Genomic DNA, 26,182 nt, shown 5'->3' with positions numbered 1-26,182 from the left:
ATGAGGAAAATCATCTTAACTGGCACATTTCGACGGGGCGCAGCGGGGAGGGCCGCATTTTTACACACTTTTAAGACTTATCGTGTATTCGGTTAAAAAACTTGTATTATAAGGTGCAAAAAAACTAAGTGACACACACACTACTTTAGGGTGTGCATGTGTTCCTTATACAGTGTGTAACAAAAATAAGTGATAATCTTAAGGGTGTACGTGTTCCTTGTAGGGAGTTCACTGTGAAAGTAGCAGCGCTGAAAGACCAACATTTTTTTTCACTTTTGTATGGGGAAACTCGTGACGCTCGGGCCCTTGCCCATACAAAAGTGAAAAAACTTTTTCGTTTTTCAGCGCTGCTACTTTCGCAGTGAACTTTCTACAAGGAACACGTACACACCCTAAAGTATTATCACTTATTTTTGTTACACACTGTATAGAGTTCACTGTGAAAGTAGCTACGCTGAAAGAGCATTTTTTTGTGATTTCTATGGGCAAGATTCCGCGCGTCATGGAGATTCCCATACAATGATCAAAGATGAAAAAAAAGTTACTCGTCTAGCGCTGCTACTTTCACGGCGAACTCTATACAGAGGACCCATACCATCCAGCTAAAACTCAAGTATTATTATTTATTACATACTTAGTTTTATTACACTCTGTATAAGTTGTGGCTGCGCCACCTGCGCCTTATTTTTGGTGCACTAGGTCTACCTACTTCTAACTCTTCCAAAATGTTTCCAAAAACTTACAGAGTCATTAAATTGTATAATATTATGATTTGAGCAATTTGATTTCCTATATAATAACTAAACACATAAACAATGTGAAAAAAGTATGTACTTTAAATCACGGGTGGGGTCTGCAGGTATCCCCATATAAGCAAAAATGTAACTTCACTTAGCAGAGGAGCGACGGGGTTATACTCACTGAAAGACCTCGCGTTGCGTTGAGATTAGCCGAAAATGTGCGATCGTGACTAAAATTTAAAAAATTATCGTCAAAAAACAGCGCGTGGGGTCTGCGTAAGCCCCGCCCGTGATTTTAAAGGTTAAAATAAATTATTTCCAGAAAAGGACCCCAGCCTCGGTTTTATTTGCTCGACTTATAATTTGGGGCTACTTTAGAGGAAATCTTTTAAAATTGTAATTTATATAATATACTTATTGACTTTCTCGAAAATAGCTGCAAGTATCTAAAAGTTTTACACCAATTAAATTAAAAAATATAAAAAAACCGCACAGTTCTAGGCCATTATCATTACAATCTAAATTCTAACTCTTTTACTGCTATCAGGCTATCCGTCTATCCATAATTTTAACCGCTTAACTTAACCCTCAAAGACTACTAAAATTTTTACAACTTTTTCAGACTACAAAAATGTAAAAAAATCTCTATAAATACCTTTTTAATAAATTGGCCATGGTGCACACTCACATAATATTTGCACATCACTGACTGACTGAACTGCCTTATCAGTGACAGATCTCGTTGTTATCACTGCTAATCTAGTGACACGTCAATCAAAACTATCTCGGAGATACTTTCATAGCAGCCAGCGAAATATGTACTTGAGATGAACAAACAGTAGATAAAATGATGTTAAATTAGAAAATTAAAAAAGAGCCGGCTCAAAACTCTAATATAGGTCAGGTCAGGAATCAGAATGCAAGATATAGAACCGATCAAATCACTGGAAATTGCTAACTACCGTTCGTTAACCCAAAGAAGAATTTAATCCAAAAAATGTACGGTTCACAAGCGATAATTACAGATCGATATAATGTTGTGTATATAATGTGTGGCTCTATGCATTATGCAGTTGCGAAAAGTAGAGATCATCCAAACGAGCTTCTTAAAAAAAATTAAGTTCTATATTCGGCTGTTTTTTTTTTAATTAGTTCTAATTAGAACTGAAAACTAATAATATACTTAAAATAATATAAAAGACGTTTATATGGTGTTTGTAGGACGCTACAGAGCAATTTAAATTACTTATCTAATTTGGTAACGGAAAAGGGACCTGAGATAAACGCTTAAATTAATTAAACGTTCCGCCAATGTTACACTCAATAAAATCACAAAAATAGGTCCAGTCTAAAACCAATACCTACTGTCTATTACACAAAATAATGATCATGAAAATAAAAAAAGGAAGCACATAGGACACGAGCAATTCTGATATATATATATATATATATATATATATATATATATATATATATATATATATATATATATATATATATATATATATATATATTCGGCTCCAACGATTTTCATGAAATTTAGTATATAGGGGTTAAGTAACACGAAGTCAATGAGTGTTTGCTATACCGAGCAAAACTCGGTCATCCAGGTACTATATATAATATATACACGAGCTTTTGCCCGCGGCTTAGCTCGCGTTAGGAAGTATTATTATATACAAACTTTCATCCCCTATTTCAACCCCTTGGGGTTCTAATTTATCAAAATCCTTTCTTAGCGGATGCCTACGTCATAACATCTACCTGCATGCCAAACAGCCCGATCCGTCCAGTGGTTTCGGCTGTTCGTTGATAGATCCCTATGTCAATCAGTCAGTCAGTCAGTCATCTTTGAGTTTTATATATATAGATATTTATAATTGGCTCGGAATCGGCTCCAACGATTTTCATGAAATTTTGTATAAAGGGGGTTTCGGGGGCGATAAATGTCATTTTCATCGAATACCGAGCAAAGCTCGGTCAAATAGCTAGTATTATAATTATAAAACTCAAAGGTGACTGACTGACATGGTGATCTATCAACGCACAGCCCAAACCACTGAACCGATCGGGCTGAAATTTGGCATGGGTAGATGTTATGACGTAGGCATCCGCTAAGAAAGGACATTGATCAATTCTACCCCAAGGGAATAAAATAGGGGATGAAAGTTTGTATAAAACTTTGTCAATTTTAAATCGATCAGGCTGAGTCTTTGATACCTAATTAATAGTAATACTTCTTAAGAGCCTGACTCAAAAAATCAAAAATCATCCTTCTCTCTTCACACTCACGCCCGTCTTTCATATGCCAGGTGAAAAAGAACGACGCGGAATCATCGCCAAGTTAGTTTTACTTAAATAGAAGACGAACTATAATGAATATAAAAGGGTTTTGAGCAAATTTAGGTTTTATCAATGCCTTTTTAGATATTAAAAAATATTAAAGAAAAGACAGCAAGATTCGAAGATCCGAGCAAAAATGTGTCTAAAACAAGGTTTTTTGTAAAAAAAGAAACTATCGAGCATTTTTTCAGTAATCGTGTTTTCTTGTGTCAAAAAATCAGTTTTCTAGACGTTACAGATTTTGAGATCTAGGTTTAAGTAGGTAGTCAAGTTAGGGTCAGGTGCGCTCTCAAAAGCTAGTAGTATCTAAAATCTAAAGTAAAGTTCCTTAGAGCATGCACTCTTTCACACAGATTCTTACACAAGCAATTTAAGCCCGATTTCTCAATATTTTTGATAAAACATTATATAGTGCGTTTATCCAATCAACAGTGCTATTGAAAAGAACTCCAGAAAACTTTAGAAACCACGCAAATAACTTCTTACATACGTTCTTGAAAAATCTTAGATTCGTCAAACGAATTTATGATTAATTATATCGTTATTAATTTGTTTAATTTATATTGTTTTCGTTTGTTATAATAATATTGTTGTTATGTTTGTTACGGAACAAAGAACGATTGTTAATCGTAACGAGAAAAATTCACAACATCATTATTTTGTTTTCTCTTCATAAATAGAGATGTTGTCTAAAGACGTAATATTATTTTATCTTTCTATCGTTGTTGTTAGATTTCAACTAAGTATAGTTTATTTTGTGACTACTATACCTACTAGTTCGAAAGGAAAAAAACAATTTTGTATTCACAACTCACATCGTACAAGGTCATTGAAGGAGACTTCGGCAGACTCTATAAAAGTGAGGAAAGTTGATCACTAAATTATAGTTTGATTTGCAGGCCGGTTTGTCTAAGGAAAAGCCTAAATAAAATTAAATTAAGAAATTTAAAAAAAATCCTCCGCCAAACAACTTTAAAAAGTAATGAAATAATATTTACTGCCTTTAAGTTCAAATAATTCCTAACTTGTGTAAAGTAATAATATTTTAGTCCATAATTGTTGTCACGGTGTGTCGGGGGACCGCCAAGTAAACTACAACCTACAACCGCCAAGTCGCTGATTATCTCCATTCGGTTCGCTGTGAACTGATCCTTAAACTATAATGTTATGTTAAATCTCAAATCAAACATCTACATTTGCGGTCCCCCGACACACCTTGACAACAATTATGGACTAAAATATTATTACTTTACACAAGTTAGGAATTATTTGAACTTAAAGGCAGTAAATTATTATTTCATTACTTTTGAAAGTTGTTTGGCGGGGGTTTTTTTTAATTTCTTAATTTAATTTTATTTCATACTTTTTAAACTTGTGTTGGTTATAGTGAAGAATAATTCCTATCAACGTAATTACCATCCATCAATGTCCTTTTCCACCTCCTCCACTTTGGGTTCATACGGAGCTCGGCTCCTATAGAATCCAGGCGATGCTGCAGCAGCAGCATGTAAATGTTTACTGTCTATCTACTTCTTACTAGTTGTCGCAATTAAAATGAGCCCAAACACAAAAGCTCTGCTCTAAGTTGGCGAGGAGTTGGATATCCTATTGATTACCAGGTGATGCTGCAGCACCTGGTCAACTTTCCATTAATATGTGTATACGTATATTGCATATTCACAAATGTCACTACTAGTAACTAGAATGAAATATAAAACCCATTAAACGAATACAAGTTGCTAACGGCCTTTCATGAACCAGATAAACCCTGATTGTCCAGCACTGAGCAGGCTGACGATGATGAATTATAGCTAAGAACACTCTCGATCATGTCAGCTTTCAAACAAAAAAAACTAGATCAAAATCGGTCCATCCGTTTGGATGCTACGATGCCACGGACAGATACACACACAGACAAACAGACAGGCAGACAGACACGTCAAACTTATAACACCCCTCTTTTTTGTCGGGGGCTAAAAAGCCCTAGCCTGTAAATAGGGGTTGGGATGACAATCTGTAAGAGACTAGTAATCGATTAGCATAGTATAAGACCCACAGTAGTGTATTCTGGACAATACACGTGCATCAAGAATGTTTTGAATACTGATTTAAACCAAAACTTGTAAATGTTTTGGATACGACTTACGAGTAACCTCAATTTTTAACTTGTTTAGTTATTTTTTATCAGAAACGTGTTATGCAGCACATAATTTTAGCAAGTTTATCTCTAGAAGAAAGTGGGCTCGATAAGGATCGATTACACAATCATCTGTTTTTAAAAATGTGCTTTATTAAATTAATATCGGTTGTATAATATTGTTAATTGATTATTCATCCTTAACATTCTCTTTCTTGGAAATTGATTGATTCTGTAATAATATCAGTTAAAATTCAAGTAAAATTCAAGTAGATATCTGCAGATATTAATGATTTAGATTAACCCTACGATCAACCCGATAAAATTAAATTTAAACTTTTTTATTGACTGTGGAAGATCAAAAAAGGGCTGATTTTGACAGTCCATGATTTAATTATTATTGTGTTTCAATCCCAATGCAGTGCTTAAACTACTCAACAAATATATTAATTAGAATATCAACAAGTTCATAAAAATGGAACATACTGATATAATATGTAATTTGCACCAAGAATTATACAGCAAAAAAAGTAAATCTGTAGATTACCTTTTAATGCTCAAGTCTTAACCAAAATGTACTTAGTACCTATTTACAACTAGACATTTACCCTACAAGCCAAAAGGTACATACTTACTAAAAGGTACCACTAGACTTTAACCTATAAGCCAAAAGGTACCAACTAAAGGGTAAGTACCACTAGACTTATACCCTACAAGCCAAAAGGTACCACAAACACGGAAGGATAAGCCTTTGAGGCTTGAAAGTGGGTCGACTGGCTCTGTTTTACAATTATATCGTTAACTAGATACGGTTGTCTCGACTAAGTATTCTGAGCTAGACCTAGGTTTGTTTTGATGATACACTTTCTAGATTCTACGACAAAACCATCAGCATCCGCGAAATGAGAAATAAAATAAATTGTAAAACGAAACAAAATTGTTTGATTGAAAATTCTAACAAATCTTAGTTAAAGCCATGATCCTTGATCATCCATGATCTTTGATTTGGATCATGAGGCTAGATATGAAGTCTCAAAGCTGCCTTCCTGAGTATTCTAGTAAATCCTAAATATCATCACAATCAATTGGGAAGAAACGTTCAGGGAATCCTCATTTCTAAAAGTCAGCCGTTCCATCCCATGGTATAAGGATAAAGGCCCAGCAGTCAATAGACTATAGACTAATTCCATTACATACTGCGATCAAATTATCACAATCTTGAAACTTGTTCATTGGTCTTATTAATTGAACTTATAAATCAGAACGTAATAATTGGTAGCCTCTTGGGACATTTTTCTTTAACGTGTTCTGATTTCTTATTCTGAGAACGTATAATTATAAAGTAATTATAACTATTAGTGGTTAAGTACCTGCTGTCGTGCGCGTACAACAATACAAGGTCATTTTTATATTTACATTCAGTCTGATATTTTAGCCAGTCTTACATTCAGTGAACATAATACAGTAGGTACGAAATGATAAAGTTGATAATGACTCCTTACATTTTTTGTTTCATGGAAAACGATGGTATCAATGATTCCCGAAAGGCGTTAAAACTTTGGTTTACTGCAGTTAGTCTACTCTTTGCTCATGTGATTTTCAATGCAACGACATAAAAATAAACATCGCCTTGGCACTCTAAAAACGTTCTTATCACTGAGCTAATAAACACTAAATCTGCTCGTCGTTAACTATGTAAACAGTCATGTGTTAAGAGAAATAATTTCGCTTTACGTCATTTGCCAATCTATTAACACCTGTCAGTACGCAACATCATAAAACCAACAAAGTATTTCTTCGTAACGGTTGAAATAATTTCGAAAACCGCCGAAACACAATAAACGCACGTATAATAGATACACCGTACTTACCACGAAAATGCGTCCGTTACACAAACACACACAAACAATGATACGAGTAACTTTTCACGTTGGTTTTCGCGTAAGAAAACTGATGAATACGTAACGGATAGTTTGAACGTGCGACCGTCCCCTGCCAAGATCAAGTTGCGACTGGCAATGAGTACTGAGTGCGGAGTGAAGTGAAGTGAGGTGAGGCTTCGCGGTGGTCGCCTCGCATCGCTACACCTAAAAACAATCCATGGCACAAAGTTAGTCCCAACTCCCAGCTGATGGTAAAGCTAATAACACAAATAAAATTGATCAAAACTTTTTGAATATTTTATGAGATAAGGATATGAAAGAAGCCTCGTGGAAGCCTCAGATAGAGAGTACATAGACAAAGTCAAAACTTATGAAATACCTCATCAGTTTCATTCGCAAGGCTTTACTAATAATTAAAAACAAGTTGACAATGTCGTAAAGGCAACATCAAAAACAAATCAAAAACTCGCAACGATATTCTCGAGAATTTAACTATAAAAATATAACATTAGAAAATTAAAGAATGGAAAAGAAACGATCCCTTTACACGGAGAGGAAACGTAATGAAAAACAAAAAGCAGAAAAGAAGATTGCAAGTGGAGATTCAAGTTCTTCCCACACAGTTGTTCTAGTCAAGGGAAGAGATGGCAAATTCGTGAAACAAACAACGAAAAAGCCCGTGTCGCATAATTCTTCTGTACCGTCTTCTTGTCTCTCAGAAGCCGAAAAATTGAAGAAGTTACCGAAGAAATTACCGAGTGAACCCGACATGAAATCAGGTTAGGTTGAAATGTTAAAAAAAATGCTCTTTAATTAAATTTGTTTGAAACACTTAAAAAATAATCAAAGATATTTGTTTTAAATAGATGATCTACAGATAAATTTATCTAAGAAACAGATCAGGATTTTAACAAGATTCTCAGCTTCCACTAGATAAGAAACATCCTGACTTAAAGTTATTTCTAGAAGTCTCCAAATTACACGGTTGTTGATTGCGATTTTCTCGCTCAATTTGATCCTCACCCATTCCATTGCGAGATTGCTAATTGGACGCTGTTAAGCATTCGTGTACTAACCCACACAAAAATTACGTGTTGAGTTATGAATGCAGTTATGTTCTTTAGATGGTTTAGAACAAGACTGCATTCAAAATTTAACAACAAAAAAAATTATGGGTTAGGACACTAATGCTTAACAGCGACCAATTGGTATTAAGTCCAATTACAGTAGTACCACCTACAAGAACACAAATTAAGTAACTACTATTAAAATAGCAAGGAAAACGCTAGTAAAAATTACGAGGCTAAGTCTATAGCAGTATCATCCTATAGTGATGTAAGAGATTATGTAAAGCAGTTTATGTATTTACGTGTAGATTGTAGAAGCCTTAAATAAGCGAATGTGGGTGCCTACAAATAGTTCTAAATTCTAATCACCTAAATTATATTATCATACTACCTAGCTCTGAGGAATCAAAAGCTGGGGAGAGGGCTGTTCTTTTTCTCACGCGTTTTGATGGTGTACACCATCTTAAACAAATCGGACTCTCGGAAAAAATATGCAAATTTTTATAGTTACAATTCTAATTTCTAATCGTCCAAAAAGGACAGTATTGTATATAGTATATAGTTCTATACAGTGACTGCCCATGACCCCTTGCCCTATAAAACTGGAAAGTCTTAGGTAGGACAATGAAATCGATCATTTTGATGTGTTGAGCCCTAGAAGGCACTGTCAGTAGAAAGCATAACACTTTAGTTTATGGCCAGTCCTTCTACAGATTGTGAATTTACTTTCCCTACCCTACATCCCATATTTTTATAGTCCCCTTGGCAATACTGTTGAACAATAGGGCATTGGACCGAAAACAATTATAAGTCAAACAAGTGGCTAAATGTGAAATCGTCACTTTAGACTGCCATACAATTTATCAATTAATCAGTTTTAAGGTGGTCCACCGTACTAGGCTGTGAATATCTACGAAGACTGAACTCAGATTAGACCCTAGGGCCTAGAGTCTAGACAGTCAGATTTAAGGTGACGCCGCGTTAAAGTAAAAAACCGTGTTGGATATGTTTTAGATTGTTTGTTTTCTATGAGAGGCCGGCCCGGCCTCTCGTAGAAAACAAGTAATGGAACAGCAAAAAATGGAAAGGGCGTAACGACAAAATGTTTTTTGTCGCGTAATTTAAAAACCATAAATACATTTTAAATTAAAGTGTATGCTTGAACCAATCTATGTATAAATTTTGGAAGCTTAAATCACTCTCCTCTGTTGGCAAAATAGGAATCCCTTTTTTTACAGACGTCTTTTTGATTGATTATTCTGTGTTATAAAATTTGACCAATCATGGTATGCTCTGGGTAATTCAAAGACAAAGACATGATGAATAAATGACAAAATGAACTTTAATTTCTTAGCTTAAATCATTGCTGAGAAAAATCGATATCGCTACAGCCAAATTATCAAGGCGTCGCCTTAAAGAGAGACAAAGCACAAGAGTGCTATGGGATTTTGGTTCCGCAAGTCAGTGTTGTTTAGTTTTGAAGTAAACATTTAAAATGATGATGAATTGATGACGACACTAAAGAGGGTAACGATTTATTTCAATGGCAGCCTCAAGGTGAGAATACGTTAGGTCTCGTTACCAGAACGATAATTAATGGTATCGTCAGATGGCGTTTAGATTATCAGTTAATCTACCTGTACCTGAGTACCTGGATGACTGAGCTTAAAAATAACAAAAAAAATACAATCATTAAAAAAATCTTCAGACCACGATATGACCGCTTTTCGCGATAAAAAGTAGCCTAACCGCGAGATCCTTTTTATTTAAAAAAATCAAATAATTCTGTTCTGTAGTTTTAAAGACATATAGAAACAGACAGGGGGCAGCGACTTCGTTTTGTGATTTGAAGGTAGGTTCTGTAACTAGGGAAATCGACCGAATCCATTTTTTTATCTTTACAGACGTGAAACTTGAAGGATGTCTACATGCTGGATGGGAAATTGCGAGCAAGTTGGAGTTCTTGGTCCGGGATACAGCAGGACGAAAACAAGTTAACAGAATAGAGTCACACATAGAAGACTTGGCGGAGATTTCCAAGTGTGGATATGTATCCTTTTGAAACACAGCTAACTTCGTTTGCGGAAGTATTCGTATATTTTCAGATAAAAATTATACTATTTTCTTTCCCGGGATTAAAAGTATTTTCGTTTCAAATGACCTACATGAAAGTAATCTGCGGAATTCTATGCAACTAAAGTTCCAAGCAAAAACAGACTATTTCAGGAAAAATAATATTAAAAAGTGTGTGAAGTACCTAGTGAATTAAAAGTTGGTCATAAATTTTCCAGAATTCCATAAAAGTTTCCTATTTATATTCAGCGTGTAGACGTGCTTAACAGTCTATGTGTTATTCTGGATTTCTTGGTTGAAGAAGTTTCTAAGACCCAAAAATTTAGGGACCAGTTGATACTACTTCTAGTAAACGCAGACAAACCAATTCTGTTGACAAGAAGTTCTGATGTTGGACAATATTTTGAAACAGTTCGCCATTACTTGCTTTACTTGGGTAAGGATATTACTGTTGTACCTACACTTTTATTGTATATTTAGTTTACAATCTACATTTGGAGTACTTACCAAGTGGGTAGGTATTTCCTTGTATTTAGAAAACTTTAGGGTAGAAGGTATGCACCACTTACCTTTTCTGACACAAGCAAAAAAGTAAAAACAAATTAAAGTAATAGTAATTTTAAAGATGTAAGTTAGTAACTGATTAATTAAATTTTCGCATAAAATTAAACTATACTTACTTTGTAGAAAAGTAGAGAAAGCAAAGTTTAGTAATGACAAATATAGTGTACTAATACGAAAAGAGGTCAGAGACATTAGTTAACAGCTAGCAGGTAAGAACGTAAACAAACGTATGACACGTTCCACGCGCCGTAAAATACGCCGTAAAGCAACGTAACTATTAACGTGACAAATGCCGTTACAATTCCGAAAATGCGCCGGTAATTTCCGTGCAAAATCGCGCCTGTTTTGATGGTGTTAAAATACTACCCGAAAGTTGGTAGGTATGTTCGTACTATTTCTCCCAAAAGATAAAGAGAACTTTGAAGAACTTTAAGGTATGATCATGTAGACTTTGGATAAAAATAGTCTTCTTTCTATCTCGAAGAAATACTGCCATGGGATACTGTATTTACCCTGGGGGAGCTGCTGCGACATGGATGTTCTGTAACAAAATTAAAAAAAACATTGTTTTTATAATGAAATAGCTTGCTTAATTTCTTATTTTGTTCTTTCATATTAATTAGGTCCTCATTGAAGCTTTGCTTCTGTCAATTTATTTAGCAAAGGGTCATTTCAGGGTATCTCTTAATTAGACTTGAAGACGACGACCTTTTTGACATGGTCTTCCGTGCACTGATCTGGCAGTTAACAGTACCCAATAGTGCAAGAGCCCACGGCATGAAACTGGGTTACACTCTAGCGGCAGCAAGTCCGGTACTATACCAAACTGCAGCCAGAATGTTGGCTGTGGCGTCTGCGCATAGATTCCCTATGTTCCTCCACTTGGCATTCATTTTGGCTTGCAATTCGAAGGATATCTGTAAGTATTTTGATATAAATCGAAAGAAGTACTTAGTTGAATTAAGACCAAATAATAAAAATGTTTAACATAGGTACACTCTTTATTGCGTGATTTAAGACGTAATATTTAAATTGGTAGCTTAATACAACAATGATATAATGCTGTATGCTCATCTACTATGCTTTATTTCGGGCAGGATCGATTGAACGTACCCATACCATGTATTGTTTGTCAGATATTTTCTCATAGGTGTATCACACCTTTACCGCTAAAATTTTGTACGCTTTTTAGCAATTTCATGTGAGTATTTCTCTGTCCATCAAGTCTTCATGTCTTTAAAATATCGTCGATTTCAAAAGCGGAGTACATCTATTGATTGTAGACTGGTGACTGGTGGTGTTATTAATTGGGATTATGAACACGCTTGTGGGGATTTGGGCTCTTAATCGGATTGAGCCAGAACGTAATTGTGTCAAACTCCATTCTATTATCTATACCACTCTAATTGTTTGTTAATAAACTATTAATAAACAAAAGATACCATTTTAGGAATTATGTCATATAAATAAAAATAATATTTAGCAGAAACCTTTTTTTGACAGTAAAAAATGACTAAGAATTCGCTGTCTGTCCTTCCGTCTGTATGTCTGTCGGCTGCATTTGAGGAACCGCGATAGCCAGACTGTAGGTGTAGACCTATGTTTTGCCTCCGTGGTGTAGACTGTAGACAGTTGACATTTTCACAAATTATGTATTTCTGTTGGCGTATTCTATTTTACGGGGGTACATACAATTTTAAGTTTCAATTTGGCCTATATCAATTTTAAGTTTCAATTTAGTCATACCTATCAGTATTTTTTATTAAACAGATTGGTTTAAACGTTGAAAACAAAAATGATTAAAATTATTACAAAATTCAAAATAATTTGTCCGAAGATTTTACGAAGTCCATTATAGTTACTTACGTAAAAATCTTTAATTTATATAACTTCTTCATCTGAGTCATCTTAGACTTAATCTAGACTCGAATGTCGCTGGGTAGGTCGTCTCAGTTAATTAACCGATTTGCGGATTAACGATTAATTAAGTTTAACTTTCACCGAAATGTGAAATTTCAATATGGCGGACTTTACTTTTTGTCCCACTTCTAACTTTCAATTGTTACGATGCAAATCTTTATCCTGTAATCTTTTATTGGATCATGACCAATTCTGGCGGAAGATATTAGTTGTGGAAACCATGAATCTGTAAAATGTCAAAATTTTACATCATATAGCTTCATGGTTTGGTCCATAACACAGATTAATAAACCATTGTTCCCCTTAAGTATTTTTGTGTCATAACTCATACGGCTCTGAAAAACCTTTTAGAAATAAAGAACCCATTATCCATAAAGTACTTGTAGCAGAGTTTTATATTAAGGCTTATGGGTAGGTAGTAGGTACTCAAAAAAACCTGAGGGATTTTGATTTTTCCTTAAAATGCCCTGCAGGGTGCGTTTTTAAGCCTATATTTTATTGCATAGAAGTATTTTAATGTAATCAAAGCACGCATTTTCAGGTGTTGAAATGATCAAGGAGAATATTTTGGAGAACGTGCTGACTCGTTTCAACCCCTCCTACCCCGATCCTCTGCCAGATTTCGAGAACAAAATTTTTGATCGTCACGACGCCGACGTGCCCAGAGTTAAGAAATTTTGTTAATAAATACAAAGAAAATACTCCATCATAATATACTGCTAACAGCTGTTACTTCCAAAAAACCTTTAACTTTAAAATGGGATGATGGTTTTTGTTGGATTTGGACACAATTTGGACCTACTATTATAATATTCGTACAATTTTGTTTATTCAACAGGTGAAAGTAGTATTCATATGTCTACAACATTATCACTGTTACTAGTTTTGCTAAACACTCTAAGTAACTATCTGGAAGAAATCCCAAAAAATAGGAACGTCATACCGACGCCAAACCCATATGCACAAAGGTACAGTTTTGTCTTACAATACACGAGTCATCCATTTGGAAAACTGCACTTCACGCACTCCAGTCTCCAAATCAAAGTGTTTAAGTTTAAGTGTATGATGTTTAACCTTAAGCGCGTCGCGCCTTGCGCGTCATACGCACCATATAGTACACGAAATCCGGCGCCCACGGTGCTGATGAATATGCGAGGTAAGAGGATTCACATCATTTCATATAATGAATTCTAAACATGCAACGCGTTCGGCGCGTGCCCGGTGATTTAAAATGTGCGATCAGCTCGATCACAAGTTAACCATAAATCCAAATGGCGATTGCGGCCTATGATTGACCAATACAATTGCGGTATACAGTATATATTATGACTGTCGATGATGAACGTCATTTGCACATACTCGTACTAATATATTTACAGTCATGAGGAAAAAATATAGTAAATTCCATCATGGCTCAACGTGAATAATATATTATAATAACGTGAATAGGGGGCTTCATCTATAATTTTGAAAAAGGATTTAGATTTTAGGTTAGGACCAATATCTTTTGACCCAAGTAAAAGTATTTTTCCAAGCGGTGACTTAAGGGCTAAGGCGTGGGTTTCCCTGACAAATATGGCAATATCTTATACGTGTTTGGGGCAGGAGGTAAAAGGCTACTGTCCCGCAGATGTCACGCCTTTCCATCCGTCTCGTCAGCTGCTAATTGACGTGCAACATGATACCATATCGTCGCTCGTTTGCGCGACTCGAAACCATAGATGTTTTATAAAATGTAGAAGCTTTTTTCGTTGTGTTGGAGTTTTTTAATATCCTGAATAAATAATAAGTCGGGTCTGAGTGATTACTTTCACGGATAAACTGTACCATTAAACCAGATCTTTACCAAACCACGAAGCGAGTCACAAAACTTTTATACTGTATAATATTTTTGGCTGGCCTCGGGGCTTGGACCGACATCGGAAATTCATCAATTGTTTGCAGTTCAAAAGCAAAACTTTAAAGAAACTTAAGTTTTTATTTAAATAAAGCATATTTTTCTGTGGCGATTACTCCTTTGCCATCAATAAAATAATTCTGAAGACGCAATTGCACTTAGCTTTAGTAGTTTTATTTAACACCCGACGACCACAGCAGAGTGTTATAACGTATAAGTTTGACAAGTCGGTATGTTAGTCTGTTTGTGTCTGTCTGTCAGTCTATGTATATGTGTGTCTGTCCGTGCATCATCGCAGCATCCAAGCGGGTGGATCGATTTTGACCTACTATAATATTTATGTTTAAAAGCGGACAAGATGAATTATTTGCTCAGAAGTTAGAACACCCTCGATCAGTATCAGCTAGGTCAATGCTGGAATTTTTCTTTTTTTATTTGAATACATCTTATTCATCTCGTAGATGTTTGATATACGCTTATCGGTGCGAGTGTCACGCGCGGCGACGTCACGAGTGCGCAGCGCTGACGGTAATTGCCCATGTCCTGCTGGACTGTTATGGCGACCGCCTGAGCGCTTTCTCCAACACACTCATGCCAGGTAAACTGTCTTATTAGTGGCTGGTATAGGCAGCATAGCTTAAAGATTGACAAAAAGGAAGGGAAAGGCAGGGTAAGAATTGCATACTTGCGTCAAATGTCACATCAATTTCTTGGAGCGATCTCAAAGCTGTGCCCAGTTACTTAACTTATGTTTTACTGTGTTACTATTTCGGCTCCTGCCCCTTCCCCTGGGGAGTGGCGGAAGGGTAAAGCATATTCCCTCCTCAAAAAAGGCGGCCCCTACTCGTAAATACTGCCGCCCCAAAGTGGGATTCAGGGATTGGAAACTGATCATGCAAGTAACCAAGGCCATCAAACTTAAGTTATCTCGTCCGTTAAGTTTTTTGACTTTTCCTTAAAAATATGATAATAATAATATGTTCCAGACATAATATCTCTGTCAGTGCTATCTGAAATACCGCCCCGTTCGGATTGGACTCAGACTGTGAAATTCTATGGCGTTCAGGCTGACGTGTACTTCAAGAAACTGCTTCTCTACTTCTCTGTGGACCTCCTCAAAGTGTACACTTATAACGACTATGTAAGTTATGCACAATACACAGTATAAATAATGTCCAGTTGACAATTCACGACATCTTCATAATAGACCGTATGGGGCACACTACCATCGAAGAAATTGATTCATAGGCAGTTGACAGACCTACTACGTCATTTGGTTGGATTATGTCAATTCAATGTAATTCGTGATGGCTGGGTGGCTCGGCTGGGTTCCACAAAACGCGACCAAATAACGTTGGTACGCCATCTGCCTATGAATCAACTTCTCTGAAAGCCACCAATTAGTGATTTCACGTATCTAGAGCACAGATTGCTAAATAGTTACTACGTAAACCTAGAGCGAGTTTTTTTATGATATTGGCCACACTTTCTAACTCATGTAAAAGTGAAGAAATCAGGAGTACTAAACTAAAGTTTATTTCAAGGACTGAGTTCCTCATAGAATATTATATTCTATGCAGGCTCATCAAAATACCAATTCTTTGGCAAGATTCGAACTAGCAACCCATGATATGCATTATGATCCCACTAGCTCATTCAGATTATTTAGCTTGAAGCCAGATGTTCGTCAATACCTATACATCACAAAACAAACCACTCATAATATTATGTAGTCTGCAGTAGCATCGAGTAGTAGAAGAATAAAGGCATACCATTGAGATCTCTTGGAATGTTTTAGAGTATTATGATTAATCTCCAACTCAACAAACCGCCATGAAAAATGGCGAGATAAAACCAAAAATAAACAACAAGATTCTGGCAGAGGGCCAGAGTTTTGTTTTATATTGGTCAGATCAAACGATTAAGGAGATTTACAAAAAAATAAAGTTTACCACTTAAACGAGAGCTTTTAAAAATACACCTGCTTTCATAAGATCTCCTAAAAGTTAAAAATAAGTGCTAGCTACCTTTTTATAAACTTTTAGTGCTAAGTGTAGCTGTAGCCGATCTGATTACAACAAAAGGGCCACCTTTATTTTTATAACCTTTTTAACCAACTGCTGTAGCTGTTCGAAGGTCGTAACATTACTATACTTTATATTCAATACATATCTTTATTGCTTAACACATATACCGACTGTACACAGCGGCCCTTCACAACTGCTTGCAGTATTTCCGCAATGCTTACTTAATTGTTACAAATATCTGTGACAATTTATCAGGTGGGTATCAAGTACCCCAATTAATTCGCTTTAGCTTTAAATAACATTTAGCATTCGCTATGGATAAGAAAATGCCTCTAACTAAATGACACGACAACAGGTGCGAGGTACTTAAGACTTTACCAAACAAATTTGCTACTCTACCTACTGGTTACTACTAATGGCTGAATTGTGATAAACCATAGTCTTGAACCGAATCGAAGGGTAAGGTACCCTTCAAGTGGCAAGATGTTGTCGATATACTTAAGGATTATTGTGACGAACACCTTGCGAAGCCTCATGTCAATGCATGTCAGTTGTTTGGATAAATTTTGTTTAACTTTGACAATGTCATTAAGGAGAGTTAAGCTGAAGTTCAGCAGAACTCTCCTTAGCTGATGAAGTCTGAACCTAGTTCTAAAATATAGTAGGTAGGCAGAAGAGTGTCACTTGTTTCAGATGGTGGAATCTCGGCACTGGCTCCAAGGACTGGTAAATGTTCTGGATCCCAATCTCAAGTCATCCCAAGTATCCTGGCCGACTCTACTCTATGAGGAGCTGCGTAAAGTCGCGCTTCAAGTACTGATCTGTGTGCTACCACATTTGCCACATAATCTGACGAAGAACTATACAAGTATTGTCACTCAAAGGTATACCTTAAATAAAAATGTTTCGTGCTTTTTTTCAATTAGGACACAATATCATTTTGTCAACGCATAAGTAACATCTTCGATACGAATTGCATGGTCAGCTATTATATTATGTTCATTAACAGTGATAATTGCCTAGCATCTTCCATAGGATTCCACTTCCACTGGGGAGCACGCCTCGTAAGAGCAAGAAGTCTAGTATTTTTAATTTACAAAAAAATAATGTCTCGTGGTTGAACGTGATATATAAATCATTACTTATTTCAGGATGATGTGCCAAATTGAAGAGTATAATAAAACTCCTTACGAGATCTCAAACCTGTATTGGTGCACCAGGCTTCTTCAAGTCTCCAGTTATATGACACAAGATAATCCATCACCAGAAGCGGATAAACTGTTAGACGAATCGCTTATTAGTAGGTTACATCTTGAGTGCTTAATCAGATTTTACAGCTTAGAATTGTAGAGATACGGACCTTGTTAAGAGACATAATAATTAATATAATATGACGTTATTAACTAAGTGAAAATACAATTTTGATCTAGACGTACTAGAAGAACGTATTCAGAAAGTAAGAGTTTAAAAATTGTTGCTTACTTTGCTCCGTGGCGATTTGGTGACTTAGAACGCGTTTTTTTTCTTATGGCACATAAGAAAAAAATAGCGACGGCGGAAGGTGTCTTTTCTGTTAGTCCTTTTGAGAACGCTTTATAACCTCTTACCTCTTACAGGTCTCTGCAAAACGCTGCTAAAACAGAGACATCCACCTATGAAGAGAAATCTCGTCATCGTGAGCCTATGTCTGAGAATCCTCGCCCGTATATTCGTCAGTGAATCTACGGACAAACCGACAGATCGACTGGAATCAATATATTCATTCGCATTGGCAATGCTGGACACTATTTTGGCTTTACTGGAGAACCATTTTCTGATTAGTGACAGGTTAAATACTTATATCAGACAATTAATTAGTGTGCAATAGTTAGGACTCAGGAATTAACTTAACACCTGGTGACCTGATTACCTAGTCAAAATGCATTTGCTAATTCCAATAGCGAAGTGAGATGTCAAAATGTATTGGATTTGTCATAGGCCATAGCCCATCGCAAGCGCCATGAGCAGTGGCGGATTTAACAATAGGCTGAGTAGGCTGGAGCCTAGGGCGGCAGATTTAGAGGGGCGGCAAATTTAGCCCCATTTTTTTAAAAACATTTCTTGTAAAATATTGCCGAGACGATTACATTATTAGGTTTACGGTTTACCCTGTGAAAAAGATATGTGATCTCATGTAGAGCGAAGCTTCTGAATCTACACGGCCTAACTCTACTGACCCTAACTTAAACAAATTCTACATTCCAGTAAATATACAGTATGGCATCGCCGTTTGGCTACCGCACAGGGTGAAACTTTGTGTGGTCGTCTCAGCAAAAAATTTCAAAAAATGTTTTTGGTGGTTATGATTGTAAACTAAACTAACGTATTGAATTTCAAAGGTCAGTTATAGGAGCGGCAAAAATTGAATAGCCTACAGGCGGCAAATTTGTAAATCCGCCACTGGCCATGAGTCATGACGTCGCGTGGTCATGACACTAGCAATGCGAGAAACCGAATCGTCATTTAAAACAAAACATACGAGCATTTTTGTGACAGATGGCTCATTTCGACGTTGGCTCTCATCTGGGAAGCGATCAAAGTGAGTCCTTCGTATAGTGACATGTTTGTGGCCAGCAGCGGGGTCTACAAGCTCTTGGATATTGTCACTGTAAGTACTTCGACTTTTTTTATTTATTTATTTAATTCAGGCATCTTGGCCCATATTATAAATACCTTATAGACTAACATACATACAATTATACTAAAAACTAACACTAACACTAAAACACTAAACACGTATTGTCTGCGACGTGGGGCGCGACGTGTTCGGAAGTCGTCCTCGGAACCTCCTGTAGACGACTCCAATCGGCCAGAACTCCTCCTTCTCGAAGGTCGGTAGATGGTGCGTCGGCAGTCTCACCACAAAGGAGCTAAAATTCACTTTGTGGCGGGACTCCAAGCCTCAAGACGAAGTGGGTCTTGCTCCTGATGTAGTCCACGACCTGCTCGACCGTCGTGGACCAGTGCAGCCTGGACACGTACAGCGGCGTTGTGGGAGTCTCACGCCGCAACAGCTGCTCGGGTCCTTCGGGTGCGGTGCCGCGATGGTTGCGGACGACGGGTTTCTTCTTCTTCCTCTCCACTCCATTTACCTATCGTCACTTTTTACCTATCGTCACTTGTTTGATGTTTCTTTCATATTGTGCATATTTTGATAAGTTTACGAAATTGTGCCATCTTTATTTTGATATACACTAACCTAGACTAAAATAAAATACAAATCTATTTACTAAGTAAATTATAAAAGTACCATAGAAGAAATTGATTCATTGGCAGATGACGGACCTACGTCATTTGGTCGGAATATAGTTATTAGTTAATCAGGATAAGTTCGGACACTGGGTAAGTCCGAATAATTCAAGTTAACGCTTAATTAAACTGCAATCACGGTACGGTACACCTACAGTTTGCGGTTGCAGTATGGCGTATAATATGCCCGTAGCGCCAGGTAAAAAAAGACACTAATTTAGTGATAAGTTGAATTATCCGGACTCACCCTGTGTCCGAACTTACCCTGATTACCCTTATTTCAATTCAATGTTAATTGTGAACAGCCGGCTGGGTTTGACATAACGCGACCAAATGACGTAGGTCCCCCATCTGCCTATGAATCAACTTCTCTGATAGTACAAATCATTTCTAAGTGGCAGTTACGATTGATAAGTCAAGACACGTATACCAATTGCGTCCGCTCGCTTATGTCGAGTGAAATTTATCGGAACTCGTTCGGTAAATACTAAGTAGTGGCTACTTCCTACTCAGACTTATGACCGGCATACCCTCGATTATAGGATACCCACATGCCCATTATCTTTACGGCTTTAAGCCCACTTAGGTAACCCAGTGTGGGTTATAGTGAATCGTTTAACATGTCTTAGACCGTACAAAGAATATAGGTAAGCGATTAAGTAATATTTTCACGATTACCCTAACTGACGCAAGTGTACTTTGACACTGATTTTCAAAAGCTAAGTTATTAAGAGTTAAAGTCGTCTTAAGTTAAAAAATATATTATGGAAAAACAGAAGGTAGAAATGTTCTAAAGTCTAAAATCCACATAATATCTTATGTCGTCTTCTAAAGTCACGTCGTCCTAGTCCAGCTATTTACAAATGAAGCCAATTTCATGAGTGCTGAAAGCCATTGCAACATATTATGCTTTTACTGTACAAATTATTCTTTTTCATCATCAACAGCTGCGCAAACCCAACGTTCAGTGCGTGTGTCTGGCGATGCTGTGCGACATCGCAGTCGACGGTCGTGGTGTCGCGCAACTCACCACGTGGCGAGCGAAGCCGTGCGTCGCTGATGTGGTGAGTATGCAGCGGCAGCAACGCGGTTACTGTACCATGCCAATGACGATAGTATGGTATGGACGATGAATGGTTATTTTTTTTATTAGCCTATGCTGTCCCACCGCTGGGCAAAGGCCTCCCCCAGGGTCTTCCTTTTTTCTCGCTCCTGCGCCACCGTTGGCAAGCCTCCAGCTCATCGCGCCATTTCTTCCTTGGCCGGCCACGGTTGCGTCGTCTGTCTTCGGGTACCCATTCAGTCGTTAACTTTGCCCAGCGGTCGGGAAGCATGCGGCTAAGATGGAAATAGAGAAGAACAAAAGATTTTGCATGATGATGTAGATAGCGATAGGAGCCATAACGTCTCAGTTGCCGTCTTTTATGGAAACTGATTCTTACGTTTCAGATCTCATAGGTCACAATTATTAGCTGTTAAGAACCTTTAATTTTATTAGTAACATATATATCCATAACATAATATGTAGACTGTCCCGGCATTTTCAGTCCCCTAACCTGGTGCGTAGTGGGGCGACCATAATGACTCTTCTCGCGTCTATATTCCGAGACGAATGCTTGGCCACTGGAGTGAAGTTAAGCGTTGACGGAGTCATCAGAGGTAACTTATCCATAACTGTAAAAGCAAGAGGAAAACGAATTGTTATGTAATAGTGGTCAGTGAATAGCATAATATAGGTCCCGGAAGTCAGTGGCTTACAATTACTGTCATGCTTTTAGGGATAGAAGGATTTCAAGTAGATATCACGACTGAACGGAGGCAGGTCAAACGACCTAAAATGGGCACAGATAGCGAGAAGTTCTTATAGGTATAAAAAAATGATGGTGCCTGGTGGTCTCTGGGCTGATAGAGACCATTGGTCGATATTATATCACGTTAAGCGCTAAACATTTTTTTTTCCACTAACTTGGAGAAGTATTCATGGGGACCCGAATTTTGTTGCAACTAAGAAGAGTTTTGTCTACATTTTTACATAGTCCATTGTATAAGATCGAGACTTGCATTCGACGTAACATAAAGGCTCAGATGCAAATAAAGAGAAAGTTGATACAATTTTAATGTTTGTGAACATTTTATATTTCTGGTTATTGGTAACTGCCGATGTTATTATCTTGGATTTTGATTTACTTGTTGTGAGTTGTGACTGGTTTTTTCAAGGTCAGCGCTCAGATTTGATTTATTAGTATTGTTTATTTTAAGATTTTGGACTTTTTGTGCAACGGGTTACTTCAAGAGCAGATTGTTTGTGACCGCTAAAATAATTAGGTACAAATAGGATAAGTTATGATACAAAAATATTATGGTCACATACAGTACCAGCCTTACCGATTGCGAGGCCCTTGGTCGAAGGTCTTTGCGAGGCTCTGGGCGGCAGATCTTTACGAGGCCCCTTGTCTTACGAAAAAATACCTTGCGAGTTGTGGCCCCGGGCGATTGCCCTGTTCCCCACCCCCTAGGGGCGCCACTAGCTCACACCTATCCAGATCCCAACTACCTACTAGATAAGGGTAGATAACTGCTAGCGCCATGTACGAGAAGCGGAAGATTCTAAATAACAATACTGTCTTTTCTTTCCTAGATTTACACAATCCTCTACAGTCTAATCTAGCAAAAGAGAGTTTGAAAGAGCTTGAAAGAGAAAGAAGAGACCAACACTTTGTTACTGCCGCAGATTTATGTGGTTCGCGACTGCCTAAGGTAACTTAATTTATTTGGATTTCTTCAGAAAATTCAGACTTCGAATATAAAAAGATTTTGGCAACGCATATTATTTTAAATTCATTTTCGAATCATTTATTCTTGTCAAATTGAACTAAGATATCGTTACTCCTTTCAGGTCTACTGTCTCTTACACTTGCTTTCAGAAGATCTTGAGTTTAAGGTGTCCATTGCCGACGAGGCGTATAAACTGTACAAGAATATACATGTTTCACCGCAAGATGAGGTAAGTCCTTTAATTAATGCTCCTTAGACCCTTTAGTACAAACTACAGTACAGTGTTTGCCAACTTTTTTTAGCCCTTAATTAAATAAACGGCAAAAAAATCTATTTATATGGTCCAGAGATGACACAGCTGACACCTATACTCCGCGGATCAAAGGTTGGGAAAAACTGCATTAGTGCCACGCCAATGTTAAAGCTTCTAACAGAGCTGTCTTTACCTAATAGGCACCTATAATTGCTTTCTTTGATACACCACTGAAATTACTAAGGCCTGACTCTTAAGCAACCCACCTTCGTGATAACCTGGGTCCATGAAAGTGACCTTTAATTTCTGGCAAATGTAGTGGAAAGGGAGATAATCATTAACCATCTTCCTTGTAGCGCATGCTACGCGCGCTTAACTAAATAACTCTTAATACCGAATTCCATTCCAGGTGATCCTGGTTCTATGCTCCCACTACCTGACCCTCAAGTTGAACGAGACTTGGTCGGAGATGGCGGCACGATCACCCGAGTTGGTCCCCCAGGATCAGAAGATATTGGAAGAGTTCTTACAGTTGAATGGGTAAGATAGGCCTTTTTTTTTAAAGATAGGGCTCCCACACAAAACTGCGAATACACATCGCTGCATCGCATCGTAATGTCATTTGTATGAATTTTGTCGCAGATATTTGCGATGCGATGCAAATTCGCAGTTATGTATGAGAACTGAGAGCCCTTAATCCTATAGTGTAGCGACGAATTCGGAACTAAGCCGTCATATTTTAATGTGTTATTAGAGAGGCAGCCGTGTTCTCTTACGCCCTTCTACTTCCTAGTGGCCAGAGGGGCTAAAATGGTCGCTTTGAAGAATCATGATATGAATCATAATACGATTCATTTTTCTAAAATCTGCTTGCAATTCATTTCTGTATTTTTTGTACTGATTTGACATTTGTCAGTTTGACAGTTTTGACAATTCATTTGCTGAATTGATTGAGAGGAATTGCTAAATGTGACCATTTTAGCCCCGCAGATCATTGTAGGTCTTTAATCTTTAGACTTCAGACTCGGAACCAGCGGGCAGCATGGCGGGAGCGGCTTGTGACAATGTAAAGATTTATATGGATAAGCCGCCCCGCTCGGGCAGCGGTTCCGAGACTGAAGCCTGCGCGGGAGCTTCGAGGAATCATGAGGCGAGAGTATTCACCGACAACTTCGCAACAATACTTCTTCTGACTCGTGACTCAGTAAAATAACTTTTCAAGAACTGTTGCTGACTAATCAATGTTTATACAGAGCATGGGGCAAGGAAATTAGAAATCAACAGAACAAAGTTCTACAGAGGGACCAAGAAAATGTAAGAGGATCTCTTATAAAAAACTATAACTTTAAGCAGTCGAGAACTTTACAATTCCTCATGCTCACTACTTTCAGGCATCAAAAGAAGAAGCATCTCTATACAGCTTCCTACGCCGAGTGCGTTTACATGACGCGTTGGACGCAGTGCTTGAGGCTCGGTGTATAGCTCGAACGTCTGATCAAACTTGCCTCACGTACGCAATGATACAGAAAACAGTACACGCGCTTGTAAGAACCAGTGTCGCTGAAGCGGAGATGAGAGATAAAGTTATAAGAACTTATACACCGCCTTTGGATGAACGAGTATGTATTTTATAAGTAACGTATAACGCATGCAATATCATTTAACAATATTATTGAACGATTTATTTGACAATATATTAAGAGTCAATGGCGGGCGCGTTTAATATCAACCCTAGACGGTCAATAATATTGCACAATACGCGATATTAGATGCACAGTAAAATTGATCGTCTAGGTGTCCGCTATGACCGAGCTTAGGCTGATTTTGGTGTCACACTGACCGTCGTCGGCGCCGACACCGAAATGTATGAAATATCAGCGCTGACCGTTACGCGCTGTTCAAAAACGCTTTCTACAATATCATACATCTCGGCAGCTCTGGATTTAAGACGTATGCCAGGCCATGGCCTATGGGCAGCAGCGTCTTAAAATAAGAAGGCGGCAAAATTAAAGTGGTGCAGGGCCAGATTTATATTTTTTACGAGTTTATGGACACTTTCATTTTGCCGCCCCTATGTATGAACTCTGCCATCAGTGCCGACGGTGCGCGTGCGCGTCAGAGGCGCAAATCAGCCTAATGCGGACCCTAGACGGTAATGCAGCATGACATGCATTTACGTGACAGTATTAATTATTGCATGACATGCCGATCGCGAAATGCGATCATGCGTGCATGTCATGCACATATTGCAAGACAAAAAATGAAACAACTTGACAATCATGTACCTACAGCACGTAGTTTGCATGTTATTCGCATTTCGTATCAATCAATACAATAAACGATCATGCGTGCATGACAGCACGTAACGCATGTCATGCTGCATGATCGACTTGGGTCCCTGTTAGGCGTGTCTTTTACATTGTATCTTATACCTTGTATTGCAGAACATGAATGGCCACTACGTTCGAGTCCAGACTACGGATTGTATTTGCGAGTTGTGTAGATGCAAAAAGGAAAAAAAGAAATAAATAATAATTAACAAGTCACTCGGTTTCTCATTGCCCTAATGCCGAACTTCGGCCGCGTATTTTCGGCCTTGTGTGACACATACGATTTCATGCAGCGAATATTTAGCTGTGACGTGTTAGTGCGGTTTCACCTTAAGAGGGCAAAATAAAACATTATTTGGGATATAATAACAAATAAATGTATTCAAAACAAACACCAAGCACTCACTCAGAACCGTTTAAGTATAGTCTGGCACATGACTAGCAACACACAACTGTGTTAAACGTCATTGAACATACCATAGACATTATAGAGCGAGAGAAATGAAAAAAAAAAACAAAATGATAGCCAATTTACGCCTTTAGTCCACCGACGCTGCGAACTGCGAAAACTCTGCGAAACCAATGCGAAACAGCAATAGAGCGAGATGCAATATAACGCACTGTCGTGTGGCGGATGAGACAGGAAATGGGTTCGCCGCTGTTTCGCAGTCCGCAGCGTCGGTGGCTAGTCCACCGACGCTGCGGACTCAGCGGTCAGGCGTTACTGAATGAATTTTTAAAATAAATACGAAACTATGATTTAAGGTAAGTTGTTGAGCTGCGGGCTCCATATTGGGCATTGTCCAAAAAAAATCAAATGGTACTTTTTATATTTTTTTTCGTTAAAATAGGGTATTTTAAGAATATAAATTAAATAATTTTGAA

General features: G+C 37.6%; 2 protein-coding genes across 2 annotated transcripts in view; one reads left to right on the top strand and one right to left on the bottom strand.

Annotated features, from left to right (window-relative positions):
• The window catches only part of LOC121738675 (nostrin), an 85,301-nt gene extending 78,072 nt beyond the window's left edge, over positions 1-7,229 (bottom strand). Inside the window, exon 1 of the mRNA XM_042130890.1 lies at positions 7,092-7,229. The gene's annotated coding sequence lies outside the window, so the exon portion shown is untranslated. The remainder of the gene's footprint in view (positions 1-7,091) is intronic.
• A 374-nt stretch (positions 7,230-7,603) lies between these two features.
• Positions 7,604-25,495, top strand: LOC121738761. The gene is made up of 20 exons (XM_042130996.1): positions 7,604-7,882; positions 10,075-10,220; positions 10,493-10,679; positions 11,484-11,726; positions 13,269-13,406; positions 13,566-13,695; positions 15,086-15,222; positions 15,611-15,765; positions 17,345-17,535; positions 17,803-17,951; positions 18,268-18,478; positions 19,187-19,298; positions 20,887-21,003; positions 21,487-21,598; positions 22,578-22,696; positions 22,836-22,943; positions 23,377-23,507; positions 24,221-24,281; positions 24,359-24,586; positions 25,412-25,495. The coding sequence occupies exons 1-20, from the start codon at positions 7,627-7,629 to the stop codon at positions 25,493-25,495; spliced, it is 3,015 nt and encodes a 1,004-aa protein (XP_041986930.1). The 5' UTR covers positions 7,604-7,626.
• The last annotated feature ends 687 nt before the right edge of the window (positions 25,496-26,182 follow it).

Source organism: Aricia agestis, chromosome Z, assembly GCF_905147365.1.
Source record: "Aricia agestis chromosome Z, ilAriAges1.1, whole genome shotgun sequence".
In the NCBI taxonomy this organism is placed as follows: Eukaryota; Metazoa; Arthropoda; class Insecta; order Lepidoptera; family Lycaenidae; genus Aricia; species Aricia agestis.
The sequence above is the reverse complement of the archived record's forward strand: the minus strand, read 5'-3'. Positions and strand labels throughout refer to the sequence as shown.